Source organism: Echinops telfairi, unplaced genomic scaffold, assembly GCF_000313985.2.
Source record: "Echinops telfairi isolate 266 unplaced genomic scaffold, ASM31398v2 ScPeMD7_30;HRSCAF=105, whole genome shotgun sequence".
Taxonomy (NCBI): Eukaryota; Metazoa; Chordata; class Mammalia; order Afrosoricida; family Tenrecidae; genus Echinops; species Echinops telfairi.
This window is the reverse complement of record NW_022103927.1, coordinates 361,916-381,451: the sequence shown is the minus strand read 5'-3', so window position 1 is coordinate 381,451 and position 19,536 is coordinate 361,916. Positions and strand designations below refer to the sequence as shown.

At 57.9% G+C, this 19,536-nt stretch overlaps 1 protein-coding gene across 1 annotated transcript in view; it reads right to left on the bottom strand.

The window, feature by feature from the left end:
- EPS15L1 (epidermal growth factor receptor pathway substrate 15 like 1) overlaps nt 1-18,914 on the bottom strand; it is a 68,984-nt gene extending 50,070 nt beyond the window's left edge. The window contains exons 1-13 of the mRNA XM_045289688.1: nt 18,909-18,914; nt 17,469-17,510; nt 16,906-16,995; nt 16,473-16,520; nt 14,315-14,410; nt 14,123-14,185; nt 11,606-11,731; nt 10,136-10,195; nt 8,775-9,008; nt 5,980-6,137; nt 3,899-4,055; nt 3,441-3,526; nt 1,745-1,817 (exon numbers count right to left, since the gene is read on the bottom strand). Coding sequence (XP_045145623.1) covers nt 1,745-1,817; nt 3,441-3,526; nt 3,899-4,055; nt 5,980-6,137; nt 8,775-9,008; nt 10,136-10,195; nt 11,606-11,731; nt 14,123-14,185; nt 14,315-14,410; nt 16,473-16,520; nt 16,906-16,995; nt 17,469-17,510; nt 18,909-18,914 — 1,239 coding nt within the window. The remainder of the gene's footprint in view (nt 1-1,744; nt 1,818-3,440; nt 3,527-3,898; nt 4,056-5,979; nt 6,138-8,774; nt 9,009-10,135; nt 10,196-11,605; nt 11,732-14,122; nt 14,186-14,314; nt 14,411-16,472; nt 16,521-16,905; nt 16,996-17,468; nt 17,511-18,908) is intronic.
- Nucleotides 18,915-19,536: the final 622 nt, after the last annotated feature.

Here is a 19,536-nt window from a genome sequence, read left to right as displayed (position 1 = left end):
GCGCCCATGCTCTCTCCATGCTCTCTCCGTGAGGTTTCAGTACTGACGATGCGCCCATGCTCTCTCCATGCTCTCTCCGTGAGGTTTCCAGTACTGACGATGCATCCAAGTTTCCAGAGGCTAACTCCTCTGAGGTGGACAGCCTATTCCTTCTTCATGGTCTGTTCTTCATCTGCACACTCTGCGGAAACTTGTGCCCTCTGGGTGGCCCGGGGGTATTTGAAATACCAGTGACATCGCTTCCAGCATCACACAGCCACCACAGTGAAACACGACAATAGGCAAGTGGTAGCTACCATACATACACACATACATAGAAACCAACGGCAGGTGAGTGCTCGCCAGGAAGCTCGGGGCCACCTCCCACCCTTCCGTTACTCTGTTGTGCGTCAGCAGCTGGCATGCTGCTGTGATGCGCAGCAGCAGGGCCAACAGACACTTTAGACTAAGAGACTAGGAAGAAAGGCCTGGTTGGCTGCTTGAGGAAAAACGGAATGGCAAACCCAGGGATCAGAACATCTATTCTACCTCTGCCACACCCACAGTGAGGACGGTGCAGGGCCAGGCCAGGTTGGGTCCTGTGTGCCTGGGGTCGCCAGGAGTGGGAGTCAACCCAGAGTGACTGACTGATGACCAAGCCCAGAACTGGAGGCGGGGAGGCGGAAGAGGGGAGGGCAAAGGGTATGGCGTTCCTTTTGGGGTGAGGAAAGGATCTGAAATGACTGGTGCTGGCAGCACAGCTGGACAAATACACACGTGAAGCGGGTGAACGGGACGGAGGGTGCGAGTTATCTCAATAAAGCTGTTACAAACAGCAAAATGACCCCCCACCCGACCCCCGGCTCAGCAGCTATGTCCATTACTCAGGCAGTGGCTATGAAAATCGAGACCAATAAGAGTTGTATAAGCCCCCAATAAAATGATAGGAAAAAGAAGACGACAAAATTGGAGACTGTCGAGGGGCGGGGTGGGGGGGTGGGGAGTTGGGAGAGGTCACAACAGGCCAGGACAGGGCATTGGGACAAGAACTAAGCAGAGTTTCCATGACTTAAAACCAAAGTGACCAACAACAGGGGCCTCCTGCAGCACAACAACAAGACAGGCCCCAGGTTTGCTAGAGACCAGGCCCTGCTGCGAAGGGCAGCAAGGACCCCGTCACAGCACACCCTGCTCGGGCTCCGATGACGGCCGCAGCCCTCATGGCTAGCCCCAGCGTCAACATGCTCCAGGACCCTCAGTGGATAAGAAGAGTCACGTGTGAGGCTGGCGGTCCAACTCAACTGCCTCTGCGGGCCGGGCCACCACCATCCTCTAGGACTCGCTCCAAGCAGGACAGTCCCCCAAAGCCCTGAGTCTTGAAAGCCTATGGACCAGGAGTCACAGACAGCAGAGACAAGTACAAGTATATGCACAACCCTGCATTATCAGAAAGAACACCGGGAAGGGGAAGGAAGACACTGAGTGAAAAAGCCAGGCGCAAGGACCACACAGTGCTAAGAAGCCTCTTACAGGGAATGTCCAGAGCAGGAGGTAATGCGGGGGAGGGGAAGGATTGAGAGAGAGGTGGTAGTTGCACAACTTGGTGAATATGTTAAATGTCGATGAAATATACACCTTAAATGGGGGGATTCTATGTGAGGTGAATTCTCCCTCAATGAAACAAAGCAGAGGAGACGCAGATTCATTTGCCCCGCCCCTAGCACTGTGGGCCCCGTGGAAGGTCTGATGGAGGGGGGGCTCTCACCTGAACTTCATTGGTCTTTTGCCTGATGGCCTCTTCCTTCTCTCGAATGTCTTGCTCCAGGGAATACTTCTCCCTGAAAGGTGGCCAACATTTCATGAGCCCAGAGAGGCTGGGTGAGTTTCCGAATGCAGATGAGAGGACCCTCCGGCCCACTTTCAAGACCCCACAATAACTGGCACCGAACCCTGTCTGGAGAGGAGAAAACCCTGAGACCCCCGAGTGTGGGGGGCAGGGGGTAGCTCTATGGTGAGGGAGCCTCTCCCCAAAGCAGGGACTAGTCTCTGCCGAGGGGGGCTCCCGGTGGCACAGTGGTAAAGCCAACACCCCGCTGCTAACTGAGAGGGAAAGATGTGGTTGCCAGACATAGGAGGGGCTTCACAATGCTTGTGGGAAAACAGAATTGAACAATCATGGAGGTTTCCCATAAACTCTTAAAGCCCCTCCAACTAGATCCAGCCTGAAGAGCTGCTTGTGCGGTCAGGATGCTTCCAGTCTGTCCTACAGGGTCACTGAGTGTGGGAACCGCCTCTGTCTGGGAACAGAGGAAGAAGCTAAAAAAGACTGAGGAGAAGAGGACCTGACACACCACAGGAGGGGGCACGACAGCTTGGAAGCAGAGTGGTCCTGGCTGACGGCCAACCAGAAAGCCTGGATCCCAGAGTTACAGCTACCTGAAGGAGCTAGGGGCTGAGTTCTCCCCAGCCTTCCAGAAGAAATCACCCGACAATGCCCTGGTGGCCAACACCACAATCTTGGCCTGAGATCCCTTCCAACAACCTGGGGGGTTGGCAGAGCCCTGGGTCTCCTGCCTTGACCTCAGGACCTTGTGACTTCGAGCGGGTCGGCCTGTGACCCCTGGAGGCTGCACTGCTCTGATTCTAGTCAGGTAGCAGCACTTGCCCATGGTGGCAGACAGCCTCTCGGCCCTCCCTGTCAGCTGGGAGCCCCAAATTAAGGCATTTACACGCACCCAGGATTAACCAGAGGGAGTACAAACTTGAGGAATCGCAGGGAAAGGAAGTCGTGCCTCAGGAACGCGGTCGGGTATCCGACAACAGCTGAGGGAACCAGGGGGAGGTGGGGAAGCGGAAGCGGACAGCCTGGGCCCCTGGGCCCAGTGATACTCACCACAGGAGGCCCAACGGGTTAGCTGTGCAAAGATGACATGTACCCCCACCCCCACACCCCCCAAGAGAGCACAGGGGCTGGGCAGGGCCACTGCTAACAGCCCCCAGAGTCAGCTGCTGACTCATGGCCACCTCAAGCACAGTGAGAAACAAGGCTGCCCAGCCCCGCGCCGGCCCTCTGACGGGCCTCAGGTCAGAGCACTGTGCTCCACACTGTGTTCACTGGCTGGGATTTCGGAACTTGAATGCCAGGCCTTTCTTCGGAGCTCATCATGAGTCTGGGACCTGCCCACCCAAGTCTCACCGGCAGGACAGTGACTGCGTATGAGGCGCAGGGGCAGAAATTCCCCCCAGCCACCACTATCCTCCGACGCTCACTGACGGGGCACGGGGTCGTTACTCATACACACTGTAGTGATTTAGAAACGAGGTGCATTTACGCCCCTTTCCCACTGGGAATAAACGCACAGGGACCTGTTCCCAGGCCCCTCCATTTCCCAGGTTTCCCGCAGCACCTGCCCTGTGACGGGCTGGGGGGGGGGGGGTGCAGAGCGGACACCCGCACGCACCTCTGTAACTGCGCGATCTCCTGACTGATGTCGTCCAGCTCCTTCACGCCAGTGAACTCCCCGGAGGCCAGGGAGCCGGAGCTGTCCTGGGAGCAGACACAAGGGATGAGATTAGCGAGGTAACCGGACCCTGAGCAGGGTCAGGGAGCGCTTGGAGCCAGGGCAGACTACCTCATCTTAGGGTCAAAGGAGGCAGCGGTGGAACTGCCCACCGGCCACCAGACCAGCACACGTCTGATGACTGTACCGCACTCCACGAGGCATTTACCCACTGGACAGCCACCCCTGCCGGGGGCCCCTCACAAGGAGGCCACCTCCACCCCACCAGAGGGTCCTCCCACAAGGCACCCACCTTATCAGACCCCTCCCTCAGGAAGCACCCCCCTGCAGCTGGCTGCCTCACAGGACCCCCTGGTGGCAGGCGTGGGAACAGCACACAGGAGGAGAGGGCTACTCACCGGGACTGGGGTGCCTCTTTCGGAGGGCGGGACCATGTCTGGCGAGAGGACTTGAGGGGGGTCGAGGCCTTTACTGACCTTCTGCTGAATGAAATACATAGCTAACGCGAATTGGTCTTTGCTTAACTTCCCCATTTGCCTCGTGTCAGCCAGGGCCCTGGGAGAGATGTGGGGACGCGCATTACACATCTCGGATGGACACCCAACACCCACCGCAAGTGCGCCCACGCACTCAGCCCAGCAATGGGTGCTCTTCCTCCACCCAGTGACCACGGACTGGGGCCTCCGGCACCCCCTTCAGCCCCAATGTCTGGCCCCCAGGGACCCCAGGAGGGCCCGGGAGCTGGAGCAGACCACCACACCCCTCCCCTCCCCCCGAGGATCTCTTGAGGTCCAGCTTGTGTGGACTGAGCATGTCTGCAGCTAAAGCCGTGGGTTTTCAGTGAGGCCGGAGCTGGTGGCAACGGAGGACAAGGTGGGCTGAGGGCAGCGGGTGATGTGGGAACAAAGGGGGACAATGGGGGGGCTGGTGGAGATCACAAGAGGGTGATGTAGGGACACGGTGGTGCTCTGCAGGGACCGTATGGGGACAGGGAGAGAAAATGCAGAGACCACATGGGGTGATGGGGCAATGTGAGTGAAGCAGCATTGCTGGCTGTCCTCAGAGGCGGCACTGGATCTGGCTGCAGGGCACAGGATTGTCCCCCAGCTCAGTGTCCTCCATCGGTGTAACCTCTGGCACCTGAGCAGCTTGACAGTGTCCGCAAGGTCCTTGCACCCACAGGACGCCCCCGAGCAGCGAGGACAGATCAGCACCTACACAGGCAGCGGTGCCTGATGGGCCCATGTCCCCTGCCATCCGAACAGCATCAGCACAGAGAAGGGGCAGGCAGGTGCTGGCCTCCTCATGGGGGCTCAGAGAACACAGGTGCAGGTTGGCACCCAGCACCAGGGTCTGGCCAAGAGCAGTCTCGGCTTCTCACAGCATCACAGTTTGCTGCTGTGCCTGCTGCTACCACCTGAGGCTGGAGCCGCCTGCTCCACTCCTGCCCACGGTGCTGACCCTCCTCTCCACGTCTCTGGAGCTCAGCCTTCTTGGGGCTCACAGTGAGGGGGTGTCAAGAAAGGTCTAAGCTCCTGGGGACTCTGTACATGGCAGCCTCCTGCCACCCCTGTTGGGCAGGTCCAGTCCTGGGGGGGGGAGGGGAGCTGCTCCTGGCTGTCCTGGGCCCCACCCCATCTGTCCACCTTCCCGGCGGCCACCATGTGCTCTCCGAGTCCATGCAGACCCGTGGCTTCCTGAGTCTTCACCACTGTCATATGACTACGTATTATGCTGTGTCCAAAGTTCCCCTCATCGGCCATCCCCTGATGTGACAATCAGGCGTACATCATCTCCCTGGCACAGTACAGGCTAGCCCCAGTGTGACAGGCCCTGAGTGGAGCAGACTGGGAACAGGTTCGGCTGTTAACAAGCCCTCCTGGAGGAGCCTTTGAAAACATGCCTGGTGATCCCCTTCCCAAAGAGCCACCACTGAAAATCCTACAGAACATAGAGCTACGCTGACACACAGAGGTGTCTGATGGGGCTGAAACCCACTACTTGCTGTATGCAGCTTCCCCATGGGAACCTGGTTTGCTGTGTGCTACGTGCCCTCTTTGGGGTGGCTGGCCTTCTGGGGTGGAGCCCTCCCCTCCGAATGTGAACAAGCCCCAGCAGCATGCTGGATCAGACAGACTTGCTTCCCTGCTCCTGTGGGAAGCCCTCACAGGCCCTGGGATTCTGAGGCAATGTTGGACACTGACTTCCCATGCTGCTGGCAGCTGCTGCCAGACTAGCCCTCACTCATGGCGACCCATGCACAATGGGACACGTTGCCCAGCAGAATCTGCAGTTGCAGACCATCTCTGGGGTGGTCTGAGGGCCCTGCTGCTGGAGGAGGGCCACGTGACAGACGTGCAGGGAGCACACCGCCCTCCTTTGCCCTGGCCCTCCCCCCATCCAGCTCCCACCTCTGGAAGGAAACATCCGCGCCTCATTTGCACAAGGACCCCTCGGAGCCCCGCCCCCACGCACTCACCAGATGTGCGCCAGCAGGCTCTGGGTCAGGCCCGAGTGCATGAAGATGTCCTTCACCTCCTGGCCGCTCACGTAGCCGTCCAGGTCCAGGTCCGTCTTCAGGAAGACCTCGTCGAAGCGCACCTTATCAGCCACCGGCACCACCCAGCTCACGGCGGGCTATGGGGCATGCATCACGGTCTGTGCATAGGCCCCCAGTTCACGCCTGTCCCTGTGTGACCATCTCCCTACAACACCCTCCCCGAGGAGGCAGCCAGGACCCCTGCTGCGACCAAGGGACACTGAGGCCAAGGAGGGGACAGACAGATCCAGGCCCTTCACGGCCCCCACCTCACTGTACCCCTTCAGGTGGGGCAAACACCCTGGGCCCGCCCCAATCTCCTCCTGAGGTCTGCAGGGCTCAAGGGGACCCCAGCTACCCAATGGGGACCTGGCCCACCAACAACCTGTCTGGCAGGCATGCAGGCCCCCACAGCTTCCTCCTCCACCACCCCTGCTCCTCCGAAAGCCAGTCACCCAGGGAGGTGGTGGCACACATGGCGCCCAGCAGCAGCGGGAAAGAGAGCTGCACCTGACCGTCCCCGGTCTTGGGTGTGCACACTGGGTCCAGGGAGGGGCTGTGAGAGACAGCAGGCTGCTCAAGAACAGAAACCCCGCCCACGCACAGGGTGACCTTGGCCAACTGTGGGGATCCTCCAGGCACAGGGGCCCCCTGCACTCCGTGCTGTGACAAAGGGCCATGTGGGCTGCCAGCCGACTCAGACCTGAGAACAGGTCCCTAGGCTCACCCCTCAGGCCCATGCTCTCCTCTCGCCCCACATGCCTGTGTCTGCCCTCAGGCCGGATCCTTATAAGGCAGTCTCCCCTCCATCCAGGGGCACCTGCCACCATGTCACACCACCCACCTCAGCTCTCTGTCACATCCCACCACCAGGTGGCTTTGAGCCGCCTGGACCCGCTGTGCACAGCGGGAGACACACAGCCAGGGCGGACACACTCGCGTGAAGCTGTGCTGGGGAAAAAGGGAAAGGCCTCACTACTGAGTCTGGGCCAGAACAGGGGCGGCGGTAGATGGGGCAGTGCACTGGACTGAGGGGATTCGGCACAGGGTCCCAGACCCAAGAGACCACACTGTAGGTGACCGGCCCCGGCCCGTCACTTCATACACAGGCAGCCTTCCTCTTGTGAGTAGAGAGGAGCAGCCACCATGCCGCACTGGGCCCCCAAGGGGCCCAGCCCCAGCAGTGCTGACCTGGGGGTGAGGAGGCAGGGCGACCAAGGCTGCAGAAACTCCCACAGCCAACCCTGAGGGCGGGAGGGGACACCCCATCGCTCCACTGAGCCCAAACCAAAGCCACCGTGTCTACTTCTGCCAGACTCGCAGCAACTCTCTCAGGTGGAAGGAAGTGGCCCAGAGGAAGCAGGCTGCCACAGCTTTCTCCTGCAGGGCGGTGTGTAGCTCTGACCCCGCTGGTTTGCAGCCAAATGCTTTCACCACTGTGCATCCAGGGCTCTCTGCCCCTGTCCTAACGAGGTGATCTGAAGACATGTGCCAGGACCAGGGGAGCCTCGAGGTCAAGCGGGGAGGGGCGGGGTGGTAAGGAGGCTGGTCTACCTGAGCCTCCCAGGGACCGGCCTACATGGGACACAGCAGTTCCTGCCGTGCTCATAACCCCAGCTTCCTGCCCTGTGCCCGGCTTCTCCAACACTCAAGCCCTTCTGCTCCCCGAGCCTTGGAGTGGCTGTCTCCCATCTCCTCACTCGTCATCCTACCTTGCACTCCCCGCCTACTTTCTCCTGACCACCCGTCCTCTTTCCTCATGGGCACTGGCTATCTCACCACGACCGCTGGCCTCCCTGGCTCCTTCCCCCAGGCCCCAATCTGCCACTGAAGCTCCCCCGCCTCCTGGCAGTAGCAGGTGTCAGTGGCTGGTGGACTCACTGTCTGGGACATATGAGCGCCTAGCTTGTGACCAGGCGGTCTGGAGGGAACCCCACCAGCCTCAACCTCCCACCCAGCCAGAATGGTAAAGCCACGTCCACTGGCCAAGCCACCTGAACCCTCTCCAACCACCCGCCTCCCACAGGTCTGCAGATGTGACCCTCAGCTTTACACGCATGTACTCCACGCGCAAGAAACCGTGTGGCTCCTCCCACATCCACTGCCATGGGAGGGCACGGCTGCTAGCCGGCCTTTCTACTGTCACAGCCAAAGCCTGCTGTTCCCCCTTCAAAGCACAGAAAGCCGTGCAGGCCCCAGGAGACACTCTGCCTTTCCTGCACACGTGACGGTGGGCAGCAAGCTGGCTCCTGGGGACCCCACACGTGTCAGAGCAGAGCAGAGCTCCACAGGACTGCGGTGGGATGGCTTTCCAGAAGTCGACCACCAGGCCTTTCTTCCAGGGCACCTCTGAGTGGACTCAAACTTCCAACCTTTTGGTTAGCACCTGAAAATGTTCACCACCTGCACCACCGGGGGCTCTGTACAGAACACCAGTACCGGGTGTGAGGGCATGACCAAGGGCAGGTGCACGCACTAACCCTGCCAGGACGCAGGCACCGAGTGCGCGCGCACACACAGGAGAGCAGGCTGACTCCCAACACAGAACACAAATCCCGACCATAGCGACACGCGAGACAGGGCATGACAACTTCACAGGGCAGAGTTGCAGAGCAAGACTGGGCATGACAATTTCACAGGGCAGAGCTGCAGAATTGTCATCATGAGCAGGAGGCCCCATTTCAAACCCCCTCCGGCCCGTGCTGTGACCACTCTGGGGTAGGGCAGGGCTGTACCTGGGCCTGCGTGGCGCTGTGCTTGGGGGACAGGCTGCCGGTGCTGTTGGGGCTGCTGACACTGCCGTGGGACGGCGTGGAACGCAGGCTGTCCCTCGGCGGGGGGCTGGCGGGCAGCACAGACACAGCGCCTGGGAACATGGTCTTCTTCCTCTTGGTGGGGGGCACGAGGGACGGGGGCAGGACTGAGGGTACCGGCTCCTTCTCCAGCGCCCGGTACACCAGGTGCATGGCCTGCAGGGGGACAGGGTACAGTCGAGGTGGGGCAGACACAGTGTCTCCCACAGCCCCATCACTCCCAGCTCTGCCCCACAGAGGCACCACGCTGGAGGGGTGCCAGGGGGGGCCCCAGGTACACCAGAGACCAGCTGCGCCCCACCCAACATGTAGACACTGGGCAAGCTGAACAGACAAATGTAGGGCAGCTCCGGGTTAAGGGCACCGAGGTGCTGGTTTCCTTTGGCCACCAGGAAACGTGTGGGGTGGTTAACAAAGTCTGAACAAACTCCTGGGCTGGATGCTAGTCAGCAGGATGCGAATTTCCTATTGTGCGCAGTGCCATTCACCCCTTGACCTTGAGCTCTGTGAACCCCCACGAAACTGTGGTGTCTCCAGGAGAGGAGCCTTGTTTTAGGAGAGTCGCACCGAACGATTTCAGGATAAAGAGGCTTCTTGTTGCCTCTGCAACCTCCCCTGAAAATTCACGCACGTCTCTCTATACACGGACCTGCACCCGGATATAGGGAGGGAGGGAGGGAGGCCTGGATGGGTGGGGAGGGGGCCAGCAGCAGGGGGAAGGATAAAGCAACAACAGTGAGAGTACCACCTGCTTGGGGGGCGGGGGCAGGGGGAGTGGTAAACGGTACTGAGATAGAAAGGAGGAACCGATCACAAGGATCTGCATACAACTCCCTCCATGGGGGATGGACAACAGAAAAGTGGGTGAAGGGAGACGTCAGACAGTGTAAGACCTGACAAAATAATAATAATTGATAAATTATCAAGAGTTTGTGAGGGAGGGGGAGGGGGGAAATGAGGAGCTGATACCAAGGGCTCAAGTAGAAAGAAAATGTTTTGAGAATGATGAAGGCAAGAACTATACAAATGTGCTTGACACAATGGATGGTTGTATGGACTGTGATGAGTTGTATGAGCCTCCGATAAAATGATTTAAACAATTTTTTTCCATTAAAAAAATGTATTGAAAAGAACTCTGCACTGGTGCAACTTCTTAAAATTACATCAAAAAAAACAATGCTTGAAAATTTAAGCAAGAGAGGAGAGCCGAGAAGTGCACCCCTCCCTTGGTGACTGTTGTCCCCTGGGAAAGTGGGGGAGGGGAAATGCGAACAGGGACCTACCACAGCAAACTCATCTCTGTCTAGGTGTCCATCCCTGTCGATGTCACTGAGGTCCCAGACCTGTGAGAGAGGGACCAGTAAGGGAAAGAAGCCGGAATCCCCAACAAGACCACCACTCGGTTCTGCAAGCCCTGGCTGTCCCCAGAGACCCTTGCCTGGCGAGTCCGCCAGCCCCGGGGCCCTTGCGGGCGTGATGCTCCTTCCCTGAGAGAGAGCGAGCTGGGGCTGTGACCCCGAGACTTCGTCTGTAGCATCTTACCAGCCGCTCCTCGGGACAACAATGAGGCCTTCTGCTTCCAACAAGACTTGCGGCAGGAGACCCTGTCTATGGTGGGAATCAACTCGATAGCAGTGGGGTGGACCTTACAGAAACTCAAAACTCAAACTTGTTGCCATCATGCGGACGTCAACCCATGGGCAACCCCACACACCGAGGGCGGAATTATCTTCCCAAGAGCACACTGCCAGTCCTTTCTTCTGCACTGCTGCGGGATGCCGTCAAGCTGCCAACCTTTAGGCCAGCAGCCAATCAATCACAAGCCACTAGAGACACTCAGGGACCTTTCCCCAAAACCTTCCAAACTCACGGCCACTGAATCCACTGTGACTCACAGCAACCTTATAAGGCAGCATCGGATTACCCGTGGGTGTCCAAGGCTGTAAATCTTTAAGGGAGCATGGAGTGGCTGGTGGGTTCAAACTGCTGGCCTTTCAGTTAGCAGCCCAACACACCACCCACTTCACCACCGGGGCTCCCAAAACCTAATCATCCAGTTGATCTGAATTCATAGCAACCGTATACAAGAGAATAGAACTGCCACACAGGATCTCCAAAGCTGTGACTCTTAACGGAAGCCGACTGCCACATCTTTCCTCTGTGGAGAGGTTTGTGAGTTTGAACTGCTGATCCTTCAGTTACCAGCTAAGTCCCAGTACCACCAGGGGTACTATACCTAACAAATCAGTCTGAAATAGGAGTGATCTGGACAGGTGCTGCTCTGTACCCAGGTCTAACCCTAATGCACAACATCTGGGTATTTTTTTCTCCCAGATGCAGCAAGCAGGGCTGGGGACAAGTCTGTAGGAGGTCCCTCCCCTGACAATGAGCAAGATCATGTCCCTGAGAAGTAGGGGCTCCCAAAGGTGCTGGGCAGACAGTATCCTCAGTCCAAGTGGGTGGGTCCTGGTCACCTACTGGCTCCCAGACCCACACCCAGCCAGTCCGAGATATACATCTGCCAGCCTCAGCCGAGCTGGACATGTCCATAAGGAGCACCCCACACCCAAACCAGTCACCAGACAACCCCATAAAGATCAAAACCTCCCAGCCAGCCTCTGACCTAGCCTGCTGTTACCTCTGGACCCTCTGGGGTGCCAAGCTGTACCAGCTGCTGACAGTTGCCAGAGGCCCCAACCCTCAACAGACAGTGTCTAGAGGTCAGAGGGCCAGGACCAGACCCTTACACTCACCCGACCAAGGACATCCAGGGGCAGCTTGGAGTTCATGAGGACAGGCTTGACCTTGTCCCCGGACAGCAGACCACTGATGGGCAAAAGGCTTTCAAATATACCGTCAAACTTGGCTTTTTCTTCCACCTGGTTGGAAAGAAGCAGCCAAGTAAGTCCAGTGCTCGTGTGAGTGTCCCACCGAGCGGCCACCAGGCTGTGTGACATGGCCCTGGGGCACCTTCTCCCCGCCTTGAAGGCAAGGGACCACCAAGCTGCAGAAGTGAACTTGCTCGTGGGATTCCAACTATGGAATGTTCTGGAAAAGGCAGAATGACAGAGTCTGGGGCTCATGGTGTCTCCACTACTTCTAGCCACCTCCTGGGAGAAGGTCTAGAGAGAGGCCAGTACTGGAGAAACAGGAGCTAAAACTACCGTAAGTCACAGAATTGAAACCAAAGCGTAAAGAAACCCATCGGTGTTGAGTCAATTGCAGGCTCACAGTGGCCCTACAGGACACGATAGCACGGTCCTGGACGGTTTCCAGGGCTGTCATCTTCCAGGAAGAAGACTGCCACATCTTTCTTCCTTGGAGCAACTGGCAGGTTCCAACTGCTGCCCTTTTGGCTAGCAGCCAAGCGCTTAACCACTGTACCACCAGGGCACCTCAAAGAGGGAAAGAACCATGCATAATAGGAGACAGAGAGCTTAGCAGCTAACTGTCAAGATGAAGTTTGCACGCACGGAGTCTTCCGGGGAAACACACATACACACAGAGCCACTGACTGGAATCTGACTCGCAACCACCCCATGTTCCTGGGTAGAAGTGAGCTCCGTGGGGGGTTCCCGGCTCTGAGCTTTGTCCACCTTTCTTCTGCTGGAGCCAATGGGTACAGGTCCCAACAGGTGGGTCAGCAGGTGACAGTCGGCACCACTTAGAAGGAAAAGCTCTGTGTGGGTGGAGGGACGACTTGGCTGGGCTCACACTTACACCCAGAGGTAGCAAGCAGCCACTGTGGCCCGCAGGAGCAAAGACGCAGGGGCGAGGAGGACCGGCACCGCCGAGTGGTGGCCCGCTGTGGTAGGGCACGCCCTCCCTCGGGAGCACGGTGCTAGCAGGGAGAAATGAGCTCGAGGAGAGATGAGCCCATGAGCAGAGGCCCCACGTAGTGGCGGCCAGCATGGAGAAGGCAAATAGGGCATCTGGCCTGAAGGCTGTAAGTCTTACTGACTCAGGAAACACACCCCGGTGGAAAAAGAGACTTTGGCTTGGCTTTTAATTTGTTTCAACACGTGGCCACTGAAACCACTCTTGACACCTGTCTGCTTACGCTCTGCTCCCCAGCTCTTCGTGTGGAACCCTCACAAGCTCCTCGGGCCCATGGAGCCGGCCCCCTGCACAGGCTGCCCCGAGCCAGCCCGTGAGCGGCTGGACAGCTGCTGGCCGTGCTCACTGGGTCTCCTCAGGTTGGCTTTGGGAAGGAGACGGCCAGGCGTTCCAGGCTAGTCCAACCCAGTCTAGAAGCACCCCAGCACCCTGCCCAGCATCGCGGCGACAAGGGAGCTTCCACGTGGCTGCCAATGAGGGCCACTAACGGGGACCCGAAGCCTGGCCTCCTGGCATGGAAGGGGGGACTCCACTGCAGGGCAGACCCACCACTGACTGACTCTGCTATGTTATAGCAAGATTGCTGTCAGGGCCACTGTGCAAGCCAAATTAAAAGGGGGGAAATGTGAAGACCTCCCCACCTCATCTTAAAGAATCTCAGCTTATCTTGGGGCACGACCCCCTGCCCCACCCATCTCCCCAGGGTTCATCGGCACTGACTGGGTGGCAGGATTTGATTTTCTCCCTCTAGAAGCAATGGCCCATCTGCCCAGGCACAATGATCCTGCCTTGGGCTTTTCAGAGTGCGATGCGAAGTCAGAAAGGAGACTAATGACTCGCACCCTGGTTAGAAACTCGAGCGCAGAGGGCTCACGTTGCCCTCTCAGTCTGATGAAGAGAAGACCTTTGGAGGAAGCCAAGCCTTCCATTCAGGAGCAGATTGCCAGACCTTTCTTCCTCGTCCATTTAGTCTGGAAGCTCTGCTGAAACCTGCTCAGCAGCTTCGCAGCTTGCGAGGAAGACAGACACATGTGCACGAGGTGTGCTGGCTGGGAACCGGGCCGGGCACCCGAGTGGAAGCCAGAGAGACCACAGCAGACCGATCCGCACCCCATCACAGGCTGGCACGGGACTGGGCAGCAGTTGGTCCTGTGGTGTGTGGGGCTGCCCAGACTCGGTGGCCGTAACCACCCCAGTTGTGACTCACAGGAAACCACAGAAAGTGACCTACAACAGCAGGGTCTTAGGAATGCGCCTCCAGACTCGTCGCTCACCGCCCGAGCAAAGGACCTGCCACCACTGGGCAAGGCCTGCGAAAGGGACTTCAGTTTCAAAAGCACTAAGTCAGGACGCGGTGACCGCTCACACTGACGCAGAACAGGGACCCAACCACCCCAAAGACCGTTTCCGTCCCTGGCCCGTCACCCTCTTACCCTCACGGCCCAGTGGGCCTCTGTGGCAGGCACGGCGGCCGTCAGCGGGCTGCTGGTGTCGTGCTGAAAGGGAAAAGGGCGCGGTGTGGCTGCTGAGGCATGAGCGCACAGGAGCAGGGGCACGCGCTCACGAGTGGGGACAGACAGGCAGGAGGTGCGGAAGCCTACAGAGAGGCACGCACGGGCACTTACAAACTTGGGCGGCGGCATGCTCAGTGTCAGGTTGCTCAGGGTGACGTCATGCCCACTCTGCGCACACGCCACCAGCCTCAATGCCACGAAGAAGCCCTGTGGGTGGAAATGGAGGATGAAGTGTGTGCCTGGCACGGCCCCAGAGCACAGCCAGCGCCATCTGCCATTGCAGGGGGGTGGGGGGGGCCGGAATATGTGACCTCAGGCCGGCCTCTTGGCAGTATATGCAAATCTCACACCGGGGCACCTTCTGGGAGAGCCACTAAAAGGACTAGGCTGGCACGGACAAACCTCAGTTCACTGAGAACACTGCAAAGTGTCACTAAGTGAGGTGCTCAACAATTAAGGGCTCCAAACATTTAGGGAATACGAAATCTCGAAAGTGGGGGGCTTCAAAGGTTTGGACCAGATTACAGATGATGCCACGCTAGGTTCTCAAGCTGGATTTGAAATGGACAGTTGTCCTGGGATCCGTAGTCGCGATTCATTGGGACCCCCGCCCCTCTGAGCAGAGCACCCTCTCGGGGATTGTGCCACGGTAGCCCAATGAGGACTGTCCCCCCACCACCCGCCACGCAGGGCCCCAGGCCCTGTCAGCCCACTCCCCATCCCACAGCCCCATCACCCAGGGCTGGCCACCTGTGGGCTTAGCAAGCACAGACACCTTTTTTTTTTAAAACTAAGACAATCACTCAGCCTAAGAGCACTGATGGGTTTAAAGCCATAGATGCAATTCTGGTCTTAAATGTCTCCAAAGGAGTGAGTGCTAGATGGGTGTTGCCCAGGTGGACAGCAGCAGCCTGCCTGAGTCCAGGGGAGCCAAGCCTGCACCCAGGAGCCGGGGAGGTCAGGAGATTGCACCCAGCTGAGCCAGTAGGTGCCTTTCCTATGCCAAGGAACCCAAGGCCCTGTAGGAAGGAGGGCGAGCAGGGGGCACTCTCTTGGTGGCTCTGGTCTTGAACTGGGCGCCCACAAGCCACACCCCACGGAATCAGTTTGGGAAAGGCTGGGCTGGATGAAGTGCATAACCACTGGAAGGCTAGAAGAAAACGCCACCCTCCCTGGCTGCCTGCAGGGGTGCAGAATGATGACATCAGGCTTCTGGGAAGTGTTCTCCACTTTCAAAAGCTGCTGCATTATTTTTTTCTCATCAATACAGTGTCATCACTATTACCGTGGATAGCTGCCCAGTGGCCCCATGTGTACAGTGGAACTGCCCCATGAGGCTTTCAGAAGCAGATCGATAGGCGCTTTCCATGGGTCTGAACCCCCACACCTCAGTGGGGAATGAGCGCTTAGCCATGTGCCACCCAGGGACTCCCTCATCACTGCCAATCATACAACAGACATATCATCAAACACTGAAAAACAGTCATCTGTAGATACTGTGACACAGAAGGAGGGGCCCTGGTGGAGCAGTGGTTGCTGACCAGAAGGCAGACGGTTCAAACCCAACAGCCGCTCTGTGGGCGAAAGATGAGGCAGTTGACTTCCATAATGAAGAGTCGCAGACTTGAAAGCCCTCGGAGGCAGTTCCGTCTGTCCTCTAAGGCTGCTAGGAGTTGGAATGGCCTTGAAGACAGTGGTGTGGTGACACTGAAGAATTCCGTATACAGATCATGCTGGGGGAGAGGGGTGGTGGTGGCCAGGGGAGCCTAAGAGAGCTTCCAGAGGAGAGCAGTTCTGCATCCTGACTGTGGTGGCTACATAACTGCATAGAAGGCTGTACATACATAAGTGTGTCCTCTCTCTCTCTCTCTCACACACACACACACACACACACTCAGAGTCCAGCTACCATCTTGCCTTTAGCTTGGCTCCACTGCCCACAGCTGTGGGTTTGGTGGCTGTCGTATCAGATGCTACCACTAGGAGGAGCTCGTGGGGTACATGAGATCTTGGCATGATTGTTTTTGAACTTGTATGAGAATCCAGGATGATTTCAAAATCAAGTCATTAAAATCTTTAATCTTTTGTAACTAACTACACAAAATATGAGAGACACGCTAGCCCAGCAAGAGGCTCCGAGGTCTTTATTTGGACATGGTGCACTCGTGTCCAGTGACACTGGGGCGGTGGCAAGGGTGGGGGAGTGTGGGGCTGACGGCTGGCGGGACTCGGGCCGAGCTGCCCCCTTACTCTGTGGCTGTGTATGTACCTGTTTGTCCAAGAACCCTTTACCTTCTGGGTCGGCCAGGTCCCATATCTGCGGAAACACAAAACGGACTGTGAGCATGAGTGCAGTGCTGCACTTCCTGTCTGCTGCTGGAGCCGCTGCTGGCCAACCACCTGCCAGGGCCAAGCAAACGGGCAGCCTGCGCAGGGTGCCCAGCACACCCATGGCAAAGCCCGGCATCAGCCCAGCCCCTCACTCCCAAGGGGGTCAACTCCAGCCTGCTTCCCGCCCTGTGGAACCTGTGGGGACAGCTGCAGGTTCAGCCTCACTGGAGTGGGGCCGCCACCAATGAGTTTGGATCTACCTGTCCCAGCTCAAGGGACACAAGGTAACCTGATCACTCCCCGAGCGAGCGAAGGGTTCTCTAGCCACAGCTGACCGCCAACCACTTGCAGGGGCTGAGGGGCAAACTCACCTTCCCAAGGGTAATGTCTGAGAGTCCAGATTTCTTCAGGAAAAGTGCAGCTTCGCTCGCCCCAACCCGCCCCGTGTACGCTGGATCTACCTGCAGCAGAGAACAGCGCCTCAGAGACCTATCCACCAGGGACTCCATCAGGGAGGTGCCTGGGGACAGCAAGGCCCAGGGGCCACGGCTGCTGTGGCAGAGCTTTGGTCTCCGTTCCGGCCCACACCTGTTGTTAGCAGTGGCCGAGCCGACTGTGACCTCCTCCCTGCAAAGTACAAAACTATCTGGACCACACTGCTGTGACCCACAGGGTTTGCACCGGCTGCTTCCAGACGTTATGTACGTCACCAGGCCTTTTTCCTAGTCTGTCTGAGTCTGGAAGCGCCACTGGAGCTTGCTCCGCCCCAGAGCGACACTCACACCTCCCCTGCGGAGACAGGTGGTGTCTGCACAGGAGGTGCAGGGGGTGGGAATCCAAACCACCCCCCCACCGGCCTCCCAGCTAGGGGTGAGAATTCTACCACTGAACCACCTGCACTTGGTCCCTCTAAATACACACGTGCTAAACTTACCTGCTTGTAATACGATTCATACACTGGGTTTCCAGCAGGGATCTGTAAACAGAACCACAAACACTGGTCAAAAGCAGACACTGCTTCACTAAGTGTCACCCCTCAATTCTATCATTACCCAACCCCGCAGGAGTGAAAAATCAAACCCCACCTGCTTCAACCCCCATGCATTACAGACTGAGTTCCATAAAGGTGGCTGTCACCTTCCTGGGAACAGATTGTCAAGGCCACCTTCTGTGGTGGTGCTGGGGTGGGTTCGAACTATCAACCTCTGCCTTACAGTGGAGCACTTAACAATTTTTGCCACAGGGACTCCAAAGCCCAGTTACTTGTGGCCGACTCTCAACAGTGGTGCCCCCGTGTGTCAGGATAGAACTGCGCTCCACAGGATGTTCAGGGGCTAATGTGGGGGAAGGATTGCCAGGCCTTTCTTCTAAGTGCCTCTCTGGGTGGACTCGAACCTCCATCCTTGAGGTGGAGCTGAGCAGCTGAGCACATGAACCATTTGCGCTATGAAAGCATTCACTTGCTGAGGACAGCAGCTCGTTCTCAGGCTCAGGGGAAGAAGCACCCAGACCTTGAAGCTCTGCTCGGAACAAAGATGGCAGCATAGGGGCTCCGGGTGCCAGGTGCACATGAATGGCAGGACCCTGCCAGCTCCCCACCAGACCCCAGGCCCTGCCCTTGCCTCATACTTCAGTGCGGCTGTTCCAAGGCCACTGTCAAGCCAGGGCCAGCTTCCGGGAGTAAGATGGGTTGGGGGCCGGGGACCCTGGCATGGCCTCATGAAGCCCTGGTGACCATCCTGTGTGAAGCCTCAGGAGCCATGCCTGGATCCGGCCTGGTCTGTGGTCAAGTTCAAGCACTCCTCCCAAGAAAAACCCCAGGGGGCAGGAGGGGCACACTAGCTTTGGGAGGGGTCACTAAGCGATCAGGTAACTGTCTGCAGTGAGGCCAGCCACGGGGAGGTGGTGCACACTGGGACAGGAGACGCAGAAGCCGCTTGGCACAATGCCCGGGTACAGGGGAGAGACAGGGCTGAGGACCGAGTTCGTCTCCTGAAAGCACCTTGATCGCCATGCTAGTGTTCTTTCTTGATGGAGGAAAACGTCCCCCACAGGCCCTCTGTCACTTCCCTGCTCTCCACCTGTGCCCGTTCCAGGGACACCAGCATCCTGTGCCACCACCACACACAGCTGTGTCCCATGAGAAACTGTCGACGTGCTGTGTGCTACTAACTCATAGCCATTCCAGCTCACAGCCTCCTGAGGACAGCGTAGAACTGCCCTCGGGTTGGCTTCCCAGGTGAAAATCACCACGGGAGCAGAACCACCCACCTTTCAGTCAGCAGCTCAGCACTCAACCGCCGCCCCACCAGGGCTCCTCCCTCCCACCACGAACAGAGGAAAGGAACGAACTCCGGTCTCTGCACTTGCCTACCGTCATATCACCTTGACAAACAAGTGAACCCTGGGGGGAGGTGGGGGGGGACGGGACGCACACACACTCTCTGGTTAAGATCCCAGATCTGGTCATGACGTTTGAGTAGCTGTGGTATTAGAAACCCCTCAGGTGAGAGGTGACTGGGAACCAGCAGCTGGGAAACACACAGACATAAGTCCAGAGCAGAAAACAGAAGGGGATGGGCTTGGAGAAGCAAAAAACACCCCAGAGCTGTGTCAAGAGTGAAAACAATACCTATTCTGTGTCAAGCAGAACTGAGGGACAGGGAGGAAGACAGACATAACTGACAGGACCAGGGAGAGCAGAAACAGAAGTAGCTTTATTAGGTGGGGAAGCTCCCGGATGAGGTTCGGTGACCTAGGCCAACAGGTCAGGGAAGTCGTGCTCAGCAGCTGGGGACCAGGGTTTTTAAAGGGGTGGTGAGGGATGTATGGCAATTATGGCAATCAGCATATGGGGTCTGGAAACTCCGAGAACTGCTTTCTGGCTGCCGCTGACCTTTGGGAGGTGCAGGGAAGCACGTGCTGGACCCGGACCTGCTTCAGCTTAGTCCAAATGGGACTGCCTAGTTGAGACCGGCCCACACACTCTGCAAGAAAAGACA